At 54.7% G+C, this 17,269-nt stretch overlaps 1 protein-coding gene across 5 annotated transcripts in view; it reads left to right on the top strand.

Annotated features, from left to right (window-relative positions):
• Nucleotides 1–14,760, top strand: part of IGSF9B (immunoglobulin superfamily member 9B) — a 51,769-nt gene extending 37,009 nt beyond the window's left edge. For 3 of the 5 annotated variants that reach the window (XM_074357139.1, XM_074357140.1, XM_045513276.2), the window contains exons 19-20: nt 1,650–1,771; nt 4,448–14,760. In XM_074357139.1, coding sequence (XP_074213240.1) covers nt 1,650–1,771; nt 4,448–4,656 — 331 coding nt within the window. In that variant the 3' untranslated portion in view covers nt 4,657–14,760. The remainder of the gene's footprint in view (nt 1–1,649; nt 1,772–4,447) is intronic. The other 2 variants (XR_012503881.1, XR_012503882.1) reach the window with 1 other exon arrangement.
• The last annotated feature ends 2,509 nt before the right edge of the window (nt 14,761–17,269 follow it).

Below are 17,269 nucleotides of genomic sequence, written 5' to 3'. Positions count from 1 at the left end.
TGGGCAGACTGCGGAGTCCATGAGAGCAGAGTAGGGGGCTGGCACTGGGGTCTTTGAGGGTGGAAGGCCTGACGTCCAGTGGTGAGCTGGGCTACTTCTTAGACTGGGCACGTCGGTAGACCCTTAGCTCTGTGGTGTCAGGGCTGTGGAGAACCGAGACGTCTCTGACCTGAACTGGGGAGGAGCTTCTCGGGACCTCACGGGCTCATGGGCGATGGAACGATGACACCCCTTGTAGAAGACAGCGGCTGCTTCACTGTCAGCTAACGTAGGAAAGCCCCAGGACCAGAGGCTCACCTGCAGTTAGTCTGTGCCTCTTCCTTCCTTGTGCCTCTTCCTTCCTCGTCACCCAGAGGTGCCCGACACTGGGGAGATGTGGCTGTAGTCCCCTGCTCCTGTTTTCCTTTTACCTCAGACTGCTTGCTCCCCTGGCAGGTCTGGCTGTCCTGCTCCTTTAATCAGGAGTCGTCCAAAACTGACTGTGCTGGAGATGGAAGAGGGCGACGTGGGCTGAGGAAGAGGGACTCGCCCTGGCCAGCGCGGTCCTGGAGTGTCCCTGCTTCCCCGATGGCATGCTAACACCAGCACTGCGGGAAGGAGTGACTTCTCTCTCTTTCCCTTTATTCCTCAGGCTCCAAGTCTGGCTTACTTTGAGAAGAAAAGCATTGATAACAGGTCTTCTAGATTTCTTCTTTTATGACTCTTGAAAAACCCTCTCCAATAAGCACAGATCGGCACAGATGCCCACCCTCCCAGCTCTTGGGTCCCTGTCACGCGGGCTGCACAGGGCCCAATTACGTTGTCGCCCTTGTCCTAACTGTGCACCTGGTCTCAGGAAGACGGCGCTGTCCACTTCCCTGGTCGGGGGAAGACACACCGACATCTGTGGTCTCCTCTCCTGAAGGCCTCTGTTTCTGTCGGATCTTAGACTATGGATGTCCACCAGATACATGCTACAGATGTTAAGGGCTGGGCCAGGCTGCCCGATGTGGATACTCTGAGCATCGTGATCCGCTCCCACCCTCTCCTGTGCTCTTACGGGACTGATGAAACCTGAGCCCCGTCTGCTGCTCAAGTGTTGGCACGTGACAGCTGTTTGTCGTGCTGGCCACCAGGGTCTGCCTGCATCTTGGAGGTGGGAGGGAAGAGCCCTGTGAAGCTCCATCTTCCTGGGCCCTGTGTTCCCATCTGGCCTGGCCCTGTCTTTCCTGAGGACGGTTAGTGGGGCTGGAGCTGCTCTCTTCCCTTCCTAATCTGCCCTTTAACTTTTCATTTCAAGGTTTTGACTGTGATGATTTCTGAGAACTTCAGACATTGAAGCTGCTTCCTCCTCTGACCTTACTTGCCTCAGCTTGAGTGACATGTGCTGGGCTCACTATTAAAGCCTGTCTCTCCTTTCCTAGGTCTTCTGATGGCTCCACAGATGGGTTTCCACATGAGGCAGGCTCCTGCTGCTGGAGCTCCCCACTGGGTTTCTCTCTTTCAGGAGCAGTAGGAAGGCAGGTGTTGGGGAGCCGTCACGGGCACCTGGGACTCTGTGGAGCTGTGCTCTGTCTCCTCCGGGTCAGCTGCTTGGCTTTCTTCCAGAAACTCTTCAAAAGCTCCCTCTTCCAGGAGCTGACCTGTGCCTCTCCAACATTCCCTTCCAGGACACAAACACCTGCGCCCGGGAATGCTGCTGTCCCTGAGAGGCTGGAGGCTCTGAAATACCAGCGGATAAAGAAGCCCAAAAAGTCATCCAAGGGCTCCTCGAAGTCAAAGAGACGATCCGGTAAATGCCCAGGAGCCCCCGCTCCTCCCTCCCACCTTGACCCGCCATTATTAGGGGCCGGTCTGGCCCAGGACCCCAGATCTGGGTTTTCTGTAGCATCAATCCACCAGTGTATCCTGTTCTTTGCTTCTCCTTAACGCGAATGATCAAGTGATACGGAAACCTAATTCTCATGTCAGAGAGGAGAAGAAAGAGGTTAAAATCTCTGATCATCCTCCTGGTTCTGTTTCCTCCTGCCTGGGAACCACCCATCTGTGTGTCCGCCTATAGAGAATGTATTGCATCGTTTTAGGCAGCACTCACCCTTCCCAGTCTGCTGTCTGCTCTGCCTTGAAGATGTCCCTATCTCCTTGTTATTTCCTCTCTAACGTTTTAGGCCTCTAGTTGGACATGGGAATTCTGGGGTCCTAGTTAGTGTTAAGGGGACACTGTGGCCTGGACTCAGCCTCTGTGGGCTGGCCAGGCTTTTCTCCATGAGACACAGTGCAACTGCCTTATCCATGGAAGTGTGTGGTGTTTATCCAGCAGCGATAGGTAGCTTCTAGGATAGTGGAAAAATAATTCAGGCCTTTTTCAGACTTGGAAAATTCCCTGGTATTTATCACGTGCTTTCTTTTTCCAGTGATTTAGGAGTGCTGTGACAGGCTTCCTGGCTAGTCTTTCGTGTCTACCATTGGGCGCCTTTCCTTGCTGGCCAGGTGATGGGAGAGTGTCCGTGAGGCCCTGGGTCTCGGGGCGGCAGCACTGGCTCTCCCTCAGCCTTCAGGCGGCACTGTTGGCCTCTGAGCTTGTAGAGGGGGGACTGAGGGTGAGAAAAAGATGAACTTTTTAGGTTTTGGCTGAGAAATAGGAGCCCAAAGCTGAAATTTCAACCCACCTGCCTACCTACCTACCTACTTACCTACCACATGTGTCATCCTTTTTTTTCTTGAAAAAAGTCCCATCCGATGCCTATGTTCTCCCGTTCTGTTTGCAGTGGGCCTGTTCCCTGTCAAGTGGTCACAGCTCCCAAATGTCCCCATCTTTAGCCCAGATCTCTTTCGTGAGCTCCAGTCTCGTTTCCAGCTGCCACTGAACATGCCTGTGATGCTTCATAAGCCTTACAGTGTCCAGAATGGAGTGACTGACCGTCTCTCCAGACCTGCTTTCCCTGGCTCCTCCCAGGGCTCGCAGGCAGCGTGGCTTCTGCCTGCCGGCGGCTCAGGCTGCTTCAGCCTTGTTTCTGTTCTTGCTCTCACATCTTATGTCCGGCGACGTGGTAAGGCCTGTCAGCTCAACTTTTTCTTTTTTTTAACTTTATTAAAAATTTTTTTTTGGTGGGTGAGAGGTAATTAGGTTTGTTTACTTATTTATGTGTATGTATATATAAGCGGAGGCACTGGGGACTGAACCTAGGACCTTGTACATGCTAAGCACGCACCCTACGCCTGAGCCTCCTCCCATGTCGGCTCGACTTTTAAAACAGCCTGAATCTGACCACTTTCTTTCTGTCTCAGCTGCTAAACTACTGAGTCACTCCCATCTCCCATCTTGGCCAGTAGCCTCCGAAGTGGTCCTCTTGCCTCACTCATGGCTCCTACGGCGAATCTGATATACAGCGAACAGAGTGACCTTTAGAGAATTTCGTAACTTCCTCTCTTTTTTTTCTTTTTTAAGATTTACTGAGTTATAGTCAGTTTACATCCTCTCTCTTTCAGTCACTGGAGCACACACTCACACACTTCTGATTAAAACCTTCCAGAAGCATCCCCCCGCAACCAGGACAGACTCCTGCCTGCCCTGCCGGCCTCGCTGCATCTGCCCACTCTGCGTTACCTTGACAGGCCTCCTCCAGTCTCACGTTTGCCCTTGGCTGAGGGCTTTCCCACTGGCCATCCCTTCTGCCGGGGACGCTGTTCCCCCGGGTCTGTGGAAGGCTCACAACTCAAGACTCAGTCGCGTGTTACCGCTCTGGAGAGCAGGAGGAGCACCTCGATCATTTGCCGTCTCAGGATCCCATTTTGTCTTTCGCAGTACCTGAAAATTTTCTGTCTGTAGTTTTTAAGTCTTTACAGTCTGTTTCTTCCTCCCCATCCCCACACTAAAGCATAATCTTTTAGAAAGCCAGGGCTTTACCTCTGTGTCCCCAGAAGGACCATGAGGCAGAAAGGTGGCCCTGGCAGTCCAGGTAGGGCCAGACCTGACTCTGATGCAGTTGTGTAAAATCTTGTGATGTCGAACACTGCTGGGGGGAGGGGACAGGGGGAGTGTGCACAGTCCGATCCCAGTACCTAGAATGATGCCTGGTACCCAGGAGGCACTAAAAGAGACGTCTGGATATTTCTTTAATAAAAAGAAAAGAAAAAATATTAGGTAAAAGATACTAAATACATACATTCAGTATTAAGTACAGGATGAAAGAGAGAGGTTGCTTGACTAGGTCTGTGAACCTGCAGGAGGTGCAGCCACACCTGTGCCGCTTGCTGGATTCTTGCTACACTAGAATCGGGGCGGGGCGGGCCGGGCGGTTGGCAGCCCTTGGTGGTTTCTCTGCTGCACTCTCCCTCCGGTCTCTGGGGCAGTCGGGTGACTCCTGTGTGGTACTGGAGACTGAGGACAGGGGAGTGTGCAAGGCTTCCTTCTCCCTTTCACTGCTGTCTTCTCTTTTCATGTGCGTGTGCACCTGCTCCTTCCTAGATGGTTCTGCCTCCCAGGCTCAGCGGCTTCCAGACCCTCAGGTCCTGTGGCCCGATGAAGCTGTCTGCCTCCGGAGGAAGAAGAGACACTCCCGGCCCGACCCCTTCGCCCGCCTCTCGGACTTGTGTCACCGCCAGCTTCCGGAGGACCAGACAGCAATTCTCAGCAGCGTGGAGCATGATGACCCTGGCCATGCCACTCTGCTGTGATGTCACCACTGGAGTGTCCCCCGTGTGAGGACGCTGGCTGAGGGTCAAGGGTAGGATGCTGGGCGATGGGTGTGCGGGGCCTCGTCCTGCCCTACCGGTGGAGGGTGGCCTGGCCTTTAGTTTCCAGGGCTGCTGAGACCCTGGTTCTGCTGTTCGCCCTCTGGCCTGAGCTGGCGTCTCCTCTGCATCTGGCCTGCTGGCCGCATGTCCGGGACAGAGGCTGGGGCAGACGAGTGGCAGTGGGCGGAGCAGGGGAAGTGAACTGGGGACAGGAGAGACCTGCCTCCTCCTCCACCCCACTGCCCTCGGTTGATTTTCCCACCTCCTCAAGTGTCTCTGGAGTGAAGAAGTGGAAGCAGAGGCTTTCACTGCTCTTCAGTTTCAGTTTCCAAGTTGTGGAGGGGCTGGACTTGCCGTCTTCCAGACTCTTCTTGTAGAGATACAGATGCACGTCGTGTGTAGCTGGTGGGTTTCCCTCTGTATATATACATGTACGTGGAAGCGAAGTGCTTTTATTTCTGTGGTCAGTGAGGGGCTGAGAGGGCAGCAGGCATGTGGGCTTGCAGCAGGACTGGGGGAGCTGGGGGGCGCTGGCGCCTGTCTCGGGCACGACTCCCGACACAGGACTCATGGCTCCTCAGCTGTGTGACCCGTCCGTCTCCCTCTCCCCCGCCCGGAGCAGAGGCAGGGGCTGGCTGCTCTGGGGGCTCAGCGGTGAGTTACCACAGAACTAAGCGCAGCCTTTGTTTTTCGGTCCTGGGTGAGACGGGCACCTTCCTTCCTTCCTCCCTCCCTCCCTCCCTCCCTTCCTTCCTTCCTTCCTTCCTTCCACGGTTTGGCTGGGAAGTGGAAACTGCTTAGCAGCGGGGCTGGGAGGCGGCCCTGTGCGCAGATGCAAGCTCTCCAGCCGCTCTGGTCCAGCCGGGCGGGGCCCTGAGGCTGAGGGCTCCCACTGCAGAGCCATCTGTGTGGAGTGCCGGGGCTCTGCTGTAGCCCAGCCTGGCGGGCACACTCTGGAGTGCTGTTCCAAAGCTCTGACTGGATTCCTCCTTTCCTTCTGTGAGCGCTGATCCCCTAGACTGACTAACTGCCACGTGTGGGAGCCTGCCCACGCCCTCCTCCGTGTTCCCTGCGGGCCCCCACGGACCCAGGCTCCCATAGGATGGGACCAGAGCGTGGGTTCTGGGGGTGCTCCAGGCCCCCCTTCCCCAGCTCTGTTTACGCGCACTGGTTGAGGCCTGGGAGTGGAGGTGGAGGTGTGGAGGTGGGAGTCAGGCTGTCCCTTCTCTGCCGAGTTCTGTCCTAGTTCAGACTGTCAGCTCCCAGAAGCTTCTGCGAGGTCATCTTACATCACTGAAGATGTGTCTGTCTCTCCTGATAAGGCGACGGTGCTGCCCACAATGGCAGGGGCCCGAGTGTGGATGGGGTGCGTCTGGCCTCCTTCTCTCCTCGTTCAGGAGCTTGCCCTTCTGGCCACCCGAGGATCATGGTGGCTGTCAGATTCATCAGAGTCCTTCCTTCTTGGTGCTGCTGTCCTGGTGGATTTGGGGACATCCCTGTCCCCAATTACCTGCTTAGACGATGGCCCAGTCAAAACAGTGGAGGCTCCAGAGAGTCTCAGCCTGATGACCCTGGCAAGGTGGCCCCAGAGCGAGGAGTGGCTCCTCCCGGGTGCCTCTTCATCGTCCCGGGGATGGTCCTCTGCCCTGCAGACCCTGCCAGCACTTCCTCTCTCTAGCGCAGTGAGTGGGGGCCAGTTCCGCCCTTGGGTTCTGCCTCACAAGTCACACACCACAGCTCCTCTCCGAACACGACACGTCATGGAGAGAGGGGCGTTGGGGCAGCGTCCGTGGCTGGCCTTGCCCACTGCCCTGTGCCCCAGGGGAACCTGCACCAGCCCACTTGGCTGGGCGCCCCAGTCCACTCTGCCACCGGGTGGCAGCTCCAGCCAAAGGGCGACTCTGTCTCCTTTCTAGAGGCAGCACTACCTCTGCCACCGTGCCCGACACGTGACTCACAGGCACTCGGGCCCGAGGGGCTGGTCGTGGCCTTGTGCGTACTCTCTCGGTTGCTGCTTCTCGCGCAGAGCAGGGCTGTGGTGGGGCGTCAGGGCGGTGGTCTTCAGGATGAACTAGACACGATTTCCGAGGCTGTGCTGGGACTGCAGGTCCTGAGGTCGCCAGAGAAGAGGAGACGCTGTGGGGGCCCTGCTGCCTTAGGGTGTCGCATAGGGCCGGGGGCTGTGCTCCTCCGGGACCCTCCTGTGAGCCATCTCCACTGGTAACAAAGGTGCTGACCCCTTCCTCCCTTCCTCCGGCTGCGCCCTGTACCTCAGCACATCAGACCAGGTGGTTGGAGCTGTGCTTTTTGCTGGCCGCTGGGTGGCAGCTGTGCTGGGCGTCCCTGAGGGCTTCCTCCTGGGGACAGTGTCTGTGGAGCCGGCGGTCTTCCTGCACCCCAGGGAGCTGGTGCAGTCCTTCCTTCAAGGACTGCTATGGAAACTGGCAGAACAGGTCCCCTCTGTCCCTGAGATGGAGGCAGGGGTGACACAGGCACACACTTGGGTGCTGGCTGTGTGCATGTGTGTGGGTGTGATGATGCGTGTGTGCATGGTGCAGCCATCCCTAGGGACCATGAGTCCTCTGTACTCGGCCGTGACAGCTGCAGTGCCGGCTCTGAAGCTGCTGCCTCCAGGAGATCCCGTGTCTCCGGACTGGCCCCCGGGTGGTCTGGTAGCTGTGCTCGTGCGTCTCAGACTTCTGTCTGCCCCTTCGTCCTCCGTCTCGCCTGGAGATGTCAGCTGTTTCTGGTGAGGTAACTCGCAGACCAGGGGGAGGGTAAAGGGATTCCAGACGGGGTCTGAGGCTGCTGTTGTTGGGGAAGAACAAGCAATAAGGAGAAGGCGGGTCCTGTTTCTCGACTTGCTACTGGCTGACCGGGTGAGGTCAAGCGGGGGTGGTCACGTGTGGCCCCACCGGCACAGGGTGGTGAACTCTGCTCTGGAGCTCCTAGCCTGTCTCCCCACCAGCTTTCCTAGATACGCGGGTCTGTGAGGCCTCTGAGACTCTGCTTTCTCTGCGGGAAGGGTCTGCGTCCCTTGAGGAGGGGCCTATATCTCATGTTCATGCTGGTGGGGATGTCTTGAGCAGGGGTGGATTGGGGTGAGTCATTATTAATATTTTTCAGTGCTCTGTTTTCGATGTGGAACCTAAAATATTTGGAGTTGAACTGATTTGGCTGTTTTCCTGTGCCCTTTTCATGCAGAGGAAACCTGGCAGGAGTCAGATGTGTGATTTCCTGACTAGGGACTTTTTTTTCTTCCCTTTTTTGCAAAGTTAACAAAATAGCTTCAGGGAAGAAACAGACTTCACAGAGCATCGGGGCGACGGTGCCACTTCCCAGGACCAGAATCCAGGGCTGAAGTGTGCGTGGCTGGAGCTGTTTCTTGCAGTTTTGTTAGAAAAAGCCTTTGTGGGCCTGGGAGGAGTTGTACGTAAAGTACGTTACTATGCAGAGAAACATGGAAAGAAATGCTAATGGTTCGTCTTGGCTTGCTTTGCTTGCATGTAAAGGAGCTTTGAGGGACACTGCAGTGTTGGGGGCGAGCAACAGGAAGGCAGAGGTGGACAGGCACCTGGGGCTTCCCTGAGTGCGTTCCCCCACTCCCTCTGCCTTTCTGTCTTCTCCCAAATAAAGGGAGGGAGGCTGGAGGCTCGGAGCTCCAGGGGCCTGCATTGTTGCTTTGGGAAAAGGGCCCAGGGGTGTGTTAACGTCCAGGTCCAGACTGAATGAGGTAACTGGTGGGGGTGTTTCAGGAAGGGGTAGAGGGTCAGAGGCTGGAGATGAGGTCAGCTGCTTTGCCAGGAGTCTGTAAGGCCAGATGGGGAGGAGACAGCCAGGTGGCCCTGGAGTGGAGGGGGTGGTGCTGGGACAGGCAGCAAGACCAAGGCCACCGTTCTCTTTGGGCACGTGGTGACTTGTTTACCGCTCGGGGCAGCGTCCAGGTTGGGAACAGTCCCAGGAAAAGAGAGAGACTGCCTGGAATGGGGTAGGCTGGCAGCGGAGGCAGTGAAGACCACTTTGGGGGCAGGTGTGGGGGTGATGTAGTCACTGCAGAAAGACCGTAGGGGTGGGTCCTGGCACTGCATCCTGAAGGGGCCCTCCTTCTTAGCGACACCTCCTTGCTCTCTCTAGAATTAGCCTTTGACACTTAGTGCCCAGACCAAGTGTGGATGTGTCCTCTGTGATGTCTGTTTCTGGGGGCTCCTCAGACGCAAAGCGGGACACTTGTCTGGAGGTTCGTGAATTCGTGTCTGTTCTTCTAAGCAGAAGGGGCAGGTGACCTCTCCTTCCTCATCCATGATCTGAAACTGGTCCTGAGACACTATCACTGGGGAGGGAGTGGAGGGTCTGGGGCTTGGCTGCACCTTCCTCCTGGGGGCAGGGGAGGCTGCTTCAGACCACGGAGCTACACGGAGGCTCTGTACCTGAAGCTTTCGTCCCCACCGTGTCTCCTTTTGTGAGGTGGACATCAGAGGATGAAAGGCTCACCCTGGAATCAGACCAGCCATTCCCTTGTCCTCTCTGATGTCTCCAAATCTGCCTCCTTTAAGATCAAGAGGCAGAATTAAAAATCTCTCCTTTAGAAGAAGTGGATAAACCAAGGATCAAAGCCCAGATTGGACTTCAGCACTCTGGAGCAACTGGATGCTTGTTTAGGGGTGACCATGACCACCCACCTCTGACTGGCAGTGAACCCACACTGGTCCAGTGCTTCATTTCTGAGCCCCCGTCTATGCGTTTAAATTAGTCTTTCATGAGCAAACAGAATATCCATACTAGTTACTCTGTGTGCTGGGTCACTGACAGGGTAAGAGTGTTCTTGTGACCCCACTTGAAGCTGATGGAATACTTGTCAGTAGGCCGAGTCTGATCCAGAGACCACCCCGCCCCACCCCCCAATGCCCCAGTGGTTTCCACCCTGGCTGCCCAATGCCTCCCAGAAGAGCCTGGGCACCCTGGCTGTTAAATACCCAGCTAGAACAGCAACCAGTAACTGAAATCACTTGGATGTTCTCTTCTGTGGTGGGCCCGTAGGTCTCTGAAGGCTGATGACACAGTTATCAGCTTTGGACCACTGGCTGGGAGAGCTAGACCGGGGAGTTAGGGGGAAGTGGTCCTGTTCTCAGTGCCTGTCCCTGGTTCCTTGTCATCTGTCTTTCCCACCCCACTAGATGGTGACATGAGTGGCTGCTGGGCCTGGTGTTCTTTTGGGTCTTGAAGGAATGTGCTCCACCAACCCCTCCCCTCCCTGGCACGGGACTCCCTGGATTCACTTTAGGAGCGAGGGTGTGCGCTCACTTCCACCCCGCAGACACACCAGTCACTTCTCTTTCCTTCCTACCCGACTTCTTCACGGCTCCGGGATCTTGACCCTGTGCATGGTTTATGGTGGGGAAGGGAATCTGGGAGGGGGGGAGGGTTGGGCTGGGGAGGGGGATTTGCATTTCCAGCCTTAGAAACACTGCAAGCATGCTTTTGGGCAACGTAGGGTCTTCACGTGCAGAAGGAAGGGGCAAGTGCCGACTATCCTCGTACTGGAGATGACGGCATAGGGGCTTTTTGCTTCCTTTTGGCAGAGGGCGTCAAAAAGACCTTGGTTCTGGCATGGGGAATAGACCTTCTCACGGCCGTCTTGTAGTCCTTGGAAGGGAAACTGTCAATCACTCTATCAACAAGTATTTTTACTGCCTACTGAAAACAATGGGGGTCGGCAGTGAGCAGACTGAGTCCTGGCTGGGGCAGAGAAATGGGTTTGTCCCACCTGCCCTCCACAGTCACCAGGTTATCTTCCTGGCCTCCAGCCCCAGCCAGCTGTCTAGTCCCTGTTCCTTCCCTGGGCTCAGGAAGTAAGAGTGTGTATGTGCCCACAAACACGCGTGTGCTATGCGACGTTTGTGTGGTGTGTGGTGTGAGTGGGGTGTGCACTTGTGTGTGTGGTATGTGTGCGTGTATAAGATTTGTAGGGACATGCTAATTTGCCTGAGTAGCCTCAGGCTAGGAGACCCTCTTTTTGGTTGACTCTTTCTTTGCGAGGCAACTCCTATTTTGGTAGGAGGGTAAAATTAGTAATATACCATCTTTAGTGTATTTTTATGGAGACTGTATATAAAATTATATAAATATATATAATGTGTTCTATTTTAAGGAGAGAGGGGAACTTACATAAGTGGATGGGTGGGTGAAGGGGTCGGACGCAGTAGTCATGCCTGGGAGGCTTCAGGCAGTGGGACCCCTAGGGAGGGGGAAACGGGAGGGCAGGAGATAAAGCCGCGCCAGAGGAGCGGGGCTCGTGCCCTTGGCACACATGTAAATAGACAGAAAACCTATAAAAAGTCTATCTATCTAGCTTATCTCTCTATCTATATCAAGTCATAGTTCGCTTTATTTTTGTACCTGTGCTTAGAGATGTTTGGAGCAGGACCACCCGGGGTGGCCTGGGATTCCAGCTCACACTTTGATGCCCACCCCATCCTTCCTCCATGCCCCGTCCTTTGAGACACTCTCTGTTCAGAGTTGCTTGGGTCTTTCTGATGGAAATGTGTACATATGAAAATGTACAAAGTAACAAAGCAAACAATCCTCTTGCAGAAAGGACAAGAGAGCCGAGGGCTGTGGGGAGCTCCTGGACCTGACAGCCCCAACAGCCAAGGTCCACAGCATGTCTTGTTACGGGGAGGGGGCGCTGTGGCCTGAGTTTTGGTGCAGGTGCTCACACAGGCAGCAGGAGAGCTCAGATTCTGAGTGTGCCCCCACACTGCCCACATGGGCACCCTCAGTGGTGCCCAGGTCCTTGGAGGGACTCTGGCTCAGCAGCACTGGGGAGGAGATGGCTGAGATCACCTGGGGGGCTGATGGTGGTACCTGGCCTGCTCTGCAGCGCCTCGACTCAGGCACCCCTGCAGGGTGCAGCATCTCAACAGAGTTTTGTGAGGCGGACGGCATGGGCTCAGTCTTGGGGAAGAACACCCTGGTCATTCTTTGCTGCAGATTCTGGGAACCAGTGTGGCTGTGGTATCTGGTGTAAATACACCATGCATGATTTTTCCAGTTACAATTTTAATTGGAAATAGGCGGCATTGGAAATGGAAAGGCCTAATCCTGGGACCCTGAGTGGAGGTGGGGGAGTGAGAGGAGAAATTGGGGCACCACAGAAAGGATGGGGCCGGGGCGACCTCCTTCTGGCATCTGGCCTGGGACCTTCAGAACTGAACACTGTGCTGGAAGAGTCTGACCTGGAACTGGAGAGTCTGGGGAACAGACACTCGCTTGTATTGAGCAGGAAGTTCCGTGTGCCCTGAAGAATACCTCTCTGAGAACCGCAGACCTCACATACGCTGCAAGGGCCTCAACTCTCCTCCCCGGGTGCTAGCTCTTTCTCTGACTTGCCGAGAGCTCAGAGCGATGTGTTTGAAGCTGGTGCAGGGTCAGGTGGTGCAGGCAGCCAGGAGAGACTTGTGGCTGCAGTCTCTCTGCCCATGTCCTGCTCATTAACCAAAAAAAGGCAATACTAACCCCTATTCCCCAACCAGAGAGTCATGCTAGCTAAGAGCTTTTGTCTTAGGGAGTTTGGTCAGTAGAGGCGCTCAGGTGCCTCAGCCATGCGAAGGGCTCTCTTTACATTTTGGGGGATTATGAGGAGAGTAGGGGTTGGGGTGGAGCTTGAGTTTGACTCCGAACCCTCCTGCCCCCACAGTGCAGACTTGAAGGGGCCCTTGCATTCACTCGGGCACTGTCCTTAAGTCCCTGGCACACCTGCTCAGGACATTTCTCATTTTCCAAGGTCACCGAAGGAAAATGGGCTCTGTCCACGCAGCACTGGGGGCCCCGACACTGGGTCCAGCTGGCCGTGCGCCTGTCCTTGGCAGGCAACTAATCTCTCCTGCAGTCTTCTCCGGAGGCCAAAAGAGGTCTTCTTGTAAGACTTGGCAGGGAGGCTGAGCAAGAGGAAGAGCAGCACACTCCACGTCCCTTCCTGGCCTGCAACCTCTTCCAGACTGCCAAGGCCTCCACACCCAGAGGGCTTCACAGCGTGGCTCTCTAGGTTCCTGGAGTGATCCTCTCTTTCTCTATGGGCCCTGCCCCACCTCCAGTACACATGTGACCAGCATCAGAGGCCCCTCATGGGGTTAGTACCCCCACTGGGTCTCAGGTTACTCTAAAACTCTTCCTTCCACGTGACACCCAAGGCTTGGTCCTTAGCTTCAAGGTACATGAGACCAAAAGATTCACTGACCCATGTACTCCCACCCCATCCCTCAGCCTCCAGGTGGGCTCTTCATTTACGGGAAGAAAAGTGAAGGTGAGGGACATAGCCTTTACCTTGAAATTTCAGAGCCTGGATGGGACGTAATGCTTCTCTCTACCCTTTCTGCGATCCTGGCCCTGAGCCTCAGGAAGACGGTGAAAGGGTGGCATCCCTGGGGAAGAAAGCAGATAGACCAGTAAGCCCCAATTTCTCGGAAGAGCCAGCCTTTCACAAAGGCACCTGGGGCAGAACGGACTGCGATCCGACCACATGGGGAGTAAGCAAAACTTGCCATCTTTGATCCTCTCGGTTAAGGGGACAGGAGGTGGGACGGGTGCTCTAACTGGGTCTTTGAGGCCCGAGGCCACTGCCAGGAACATGAGCTGTTCCATGTGCTTGTGCCACACGTCTCGTCCTCATGTGGAAGGGGTACTGAGTTCTGGTGCTTTTCTCTCTGGTAGGGGGTGGAGGGATGTACAGAGCTGTTCCCGTTTTGTACCTCTGTGTGCTTTATGGAGCAAGAGCTTGGGGCAGGCAGACTCACGGGGAGTTGCTCACCAGGGACCCGTGTGGGCCACGTCCTCTCCCCTGGGCATCGACCAGCAGCTTGGGGAGAGGGGTCTGTCCACTCCTCTCTGCTGTGGGTGTTCGGGCAACATCACAGTGGGAGGCAAGGGAGCTGGAGAACCCACACAGCACACACCTGTCCGTAAGGGATGCGGCCCAGTACTGGCGCGTGGGGCCTCTCCGGTGCTGCTGTGCCCGGGGCCTGGGAGGGGATGCTCTGTGTGGTGGTCTTGACTGCCGGGACCTGGCAGACCGAGTGGCTGGCTTAGGGAAGAACAGCAGTTTAAGGCTCCACTTACCAAGTCGTATCCACCAATCTCAAAATGTCTTAACGCCTCATTCAGACTTCATTTCTGAACCACTATCTGTGGGGCCAGAGGGAGGGCACGAGTAGGGTGTGCCCTCACCACCTGCCTCTCCTCTTCTGCGGACACTGACCTGAGGGACGACATTAGCTTAATGTCAGCGATGCCCGGTCCCTCTCGTCTCCAACTTTTTCTCTTCCACCAGGAGAGACTTATCACCCTGCGTATGATTCTTCCATCGCACACCTGGAAGCAAGGTGTAAGGACTTCTTTTCCCCATTTCTCCCAGTAGTCTGTAGACAGAGAGAGGGCAGGGCAACCAGCGGTCTCAGCGCCGCTTCCAGAGACACGCCAGCTCCGTGCCTCTGGACGCCTGTGTGTTAGCTCTTTTTTGAGGACTCAGTGTTGTCATGGGAGCTCCTGCTCTCATAGCAAACCCTTTCCGTCTTTAGCTTTCTTTGAGGGTTGCCCTGACCATGCCAGGTCTTCTTGTGAAGCCCCTTCAAACCTCGTTCCATTTCTTGAATGTCGAGTCCTACAACGCCACTGCGCTAGGGTGCTTTATGGTGCTGTTCTTGAAGAGGCCAGCTGGGCTGAACCTCCTCTGTCCCACTGGGTCCTTAAATCTTGCTGTATTTTGTCTTCTATTTGATTTTTCCCTTAGGGGCTTGGGGTGGGAGACATGGGGTGGGCTTTTGTGTTCTGTCTCTTCTGTATGTATGGACTGGCTGAAGTCACTTATCACAGGCAGCCGACTTCATGGTTTGGTTGGCTGACTTCGGTTAACTAGTCAAAACAAGCCAACAAGTTAAGTTGTACCGCTGCACACAGAACACCTGAGTGTGGATCTGACTGGCAACTAGAGGCTTACTTTTTGAACTTCAGGTGTGTAACTCAAAAGTAAATAAAAACACTATTTTTTCAGTAAGCTTTTTTTTCCTTCTAAGAGACAACTTAGCAATCAGATGAGAAGAACGTTTATCCGGTGCTGTACCAAAGCCTTATACGAACACATCCTACACTCTGTATAACCTGTCTCTGCTGAGCGCCCTGCTCTGTCTCCCTCTTCTCAAAAGCCTGCGAATGCCAGCGTGTGCCAAGCCTCGGTCTGGGTCTCAGGGACCCCTTGGAGCAGAGGATGATGGTGAAGATGGGACACCATTCTGCTTCCTGAGTGGACTCTGGAAAGACACCAGGCGTGTGTTTGTGCACGTGTGGGGGCTAGGGGTGTGCGTGGATGTGCGTGTGTGGGTGTGTTACAGGTACACGACGCCAAAGTGAACGCACTAACTGGGCGCCCGACAGGGAGACCCAGGCTGGCTCTGGGAGTGGGCTGGCTGTAGAGAGGGGAGGGCGTCCTCCCCTGTCTCCTGTCTCCTTCCCTGTCCTCTCCATCAGGGAACGGAGGTTGATGGAAAAGGCTGCACTCTCAACCAAGTGCTTTTTCCTTCTCCAAAGGAATCTCCGAAGTTTAGGCGTTTATAAAGAGCCTGTCCAAGAGGCAGGCACCCCCAGCCACTGACTCGCAGACTCACAGACTGTCAGGGCAGGGAGGGGCCTCCCTCCGCCCCAGCTCCGGCCTGCTTTCTCGGGGGAAGTGCATTCTGCAGGGCCCCCTGACCGCCCGGCCTGGGCCTGGGCCTGGGCCTGTTCTAGCAGCTGCCCCTCGGGGCTCCCTGCCCCCTTCTTCCCACTCCACAGAGAAGACCGGGCTGGAGGTGCCCCTCAACCACGCCTGCTCTGTGGCCTGAGCAATAACGCCTGCCCCGCCTACCACAGACAGTAACCTTTTGGCCTTAGATTCTTGCCAGTTGAAAGCCGAGTGACACCCCAAACCCAGTTAGGAGAGGACCCACGGCCTGCCTCGGCATTCCCGGGCTCGCCGGATACTAACCAGTGCATCGCCAGTAACACTGCATGTTCACATAGGAGTTAAAGAGCAAAATGAGTGAATGCAGACCTGGGGAAACAGGCAAACAGAGAAAAAGGGCACAGCAGGCCACCAGCTGTGGAGCCGGAGGTGCGCCGGGCATGCTGCAAGTTGGACTAGCAAGGCTTAGGGCTTAACTGCTTCTCATGTAACATTACTCTGCTTCAGAAATGTTTTGTATTTTGATATAAATAAACATTTGCTAAAAAAGTTCATTTTCTAATTTTTATTTATACCTAGGAGGTACTTTCTGATGGCATCTAATCTCACCTCTGGCTTTTGGTCTCCCTAATCAACCCCAGGTTTTGAACTCGGGGCTCAACAGGGCTCCAGAAGAACTAGAGGCTGGAGAGTAAGGAACTAGTCTTCATTCCCTGAGCACCTAGTCCTGAGGGTGGTCTATGTGAGTCACTGTCCCATTCACCTGGGGTCCATCATGCACAAATGGTTAATAAGGGTCTTGCTCTCTTAGGCTTATATTCTAGCAGGAGGGAGACAGAAAAAAGCAACTCTCACAGTAGAAAAACTGCACAGACACTGAGATGAAAAGAGCTTTGGAAAGACCCGAGGGCAGGATGCGGGGCAGGTGGGGTGAGAGGGAGGCGGTGGGTGAAGTTTGAATCGGAGCTGGGAGTGGGCCTCACCAGGAGAAGACAGCCCCTGAGCAAAAGCTGAACGGGGCCACGTAACGTCATCAAGTTCTTTAACCTGGTAGACCTGTCACCATGCCTGAATCCCCAAGAGTGGCAGCAGATACACTGACTCCTCAGTTGTATGATGAAGACAGCTGTTTGGGTTGACTCTGTTGGACTAGGGAGTCCCAACCCTTACAGGCTGGCCCACAGCAGCATTTCCTACAAGAGTTGGGGTGTGGTGACTGTCCTGTGATGTCCTCTCACTTGAATGGCTGTCGTCTCTGAGTGGGTTTGCTGGATTTTGCTGCCTGGATCAGCAGCCCGGGTGTGCGCCCCTCACCACACACTGCTTCTGTTCCCTGATACTCCTTCTCTGTTATGTTCTATATTGGTAACACTCTGGCAATCGATCATCTCCTACTGTACTTGTTTTTAGTTTCATTTGGTCTTTAGGGTGGAAGGTACATACCAAAATATGATATTCCTATGCTCATGGTTCCAAGAGAGGAAGACAGCCAACTCACTGGCCAAACAGAAAACAGGTCCATCTACAAATTTTAAAACATCTACCATGGTGTAAAAGGTCTGCATATAAAATTCCTGAGAAGTCATGAACCAGGGCTGTTGTGCTGGCAGAGCCCCTCTGAGTGTCTGCAGGGCTTTCTTTGCCTCAGTGAACAGTCTCATTTCTCTGGTTTCTGTTTCCTGTTTCCTCGGTCCTTCCTTTTTCCTCTGTCCTTCCTTTTTCTGATTGGGCCTTACTGAAAATCTTTTTGTTATTTCATATATTTGGCCTTAATTTTTAAAAGCAGATACTTGGAGTGTTTTTGGTATCCAGTTTACATACAAATGAGAGTGGACAACATTG

The sequence above is a fragment of the Camelus bactrianus genome, chromosome 33 (assembly GCF_048773025.1).
Source record: "Camelus bactrianus isolate YW-2024 breed Bactrian camel chromosome 33, ASM4877302v1, whole genome shotgun sequence".
Taxonomy (NCBI): Eukaryota; Metazoa; Chordata; class Mammalia; order Artiodactyla; family Camelidae; genus Camelus; species Camelus bactrianus.
Note: the sequence above shows the minus strand (reverse complement) of the source record. Positions and strands in the feature narration are given on the sequence as shown.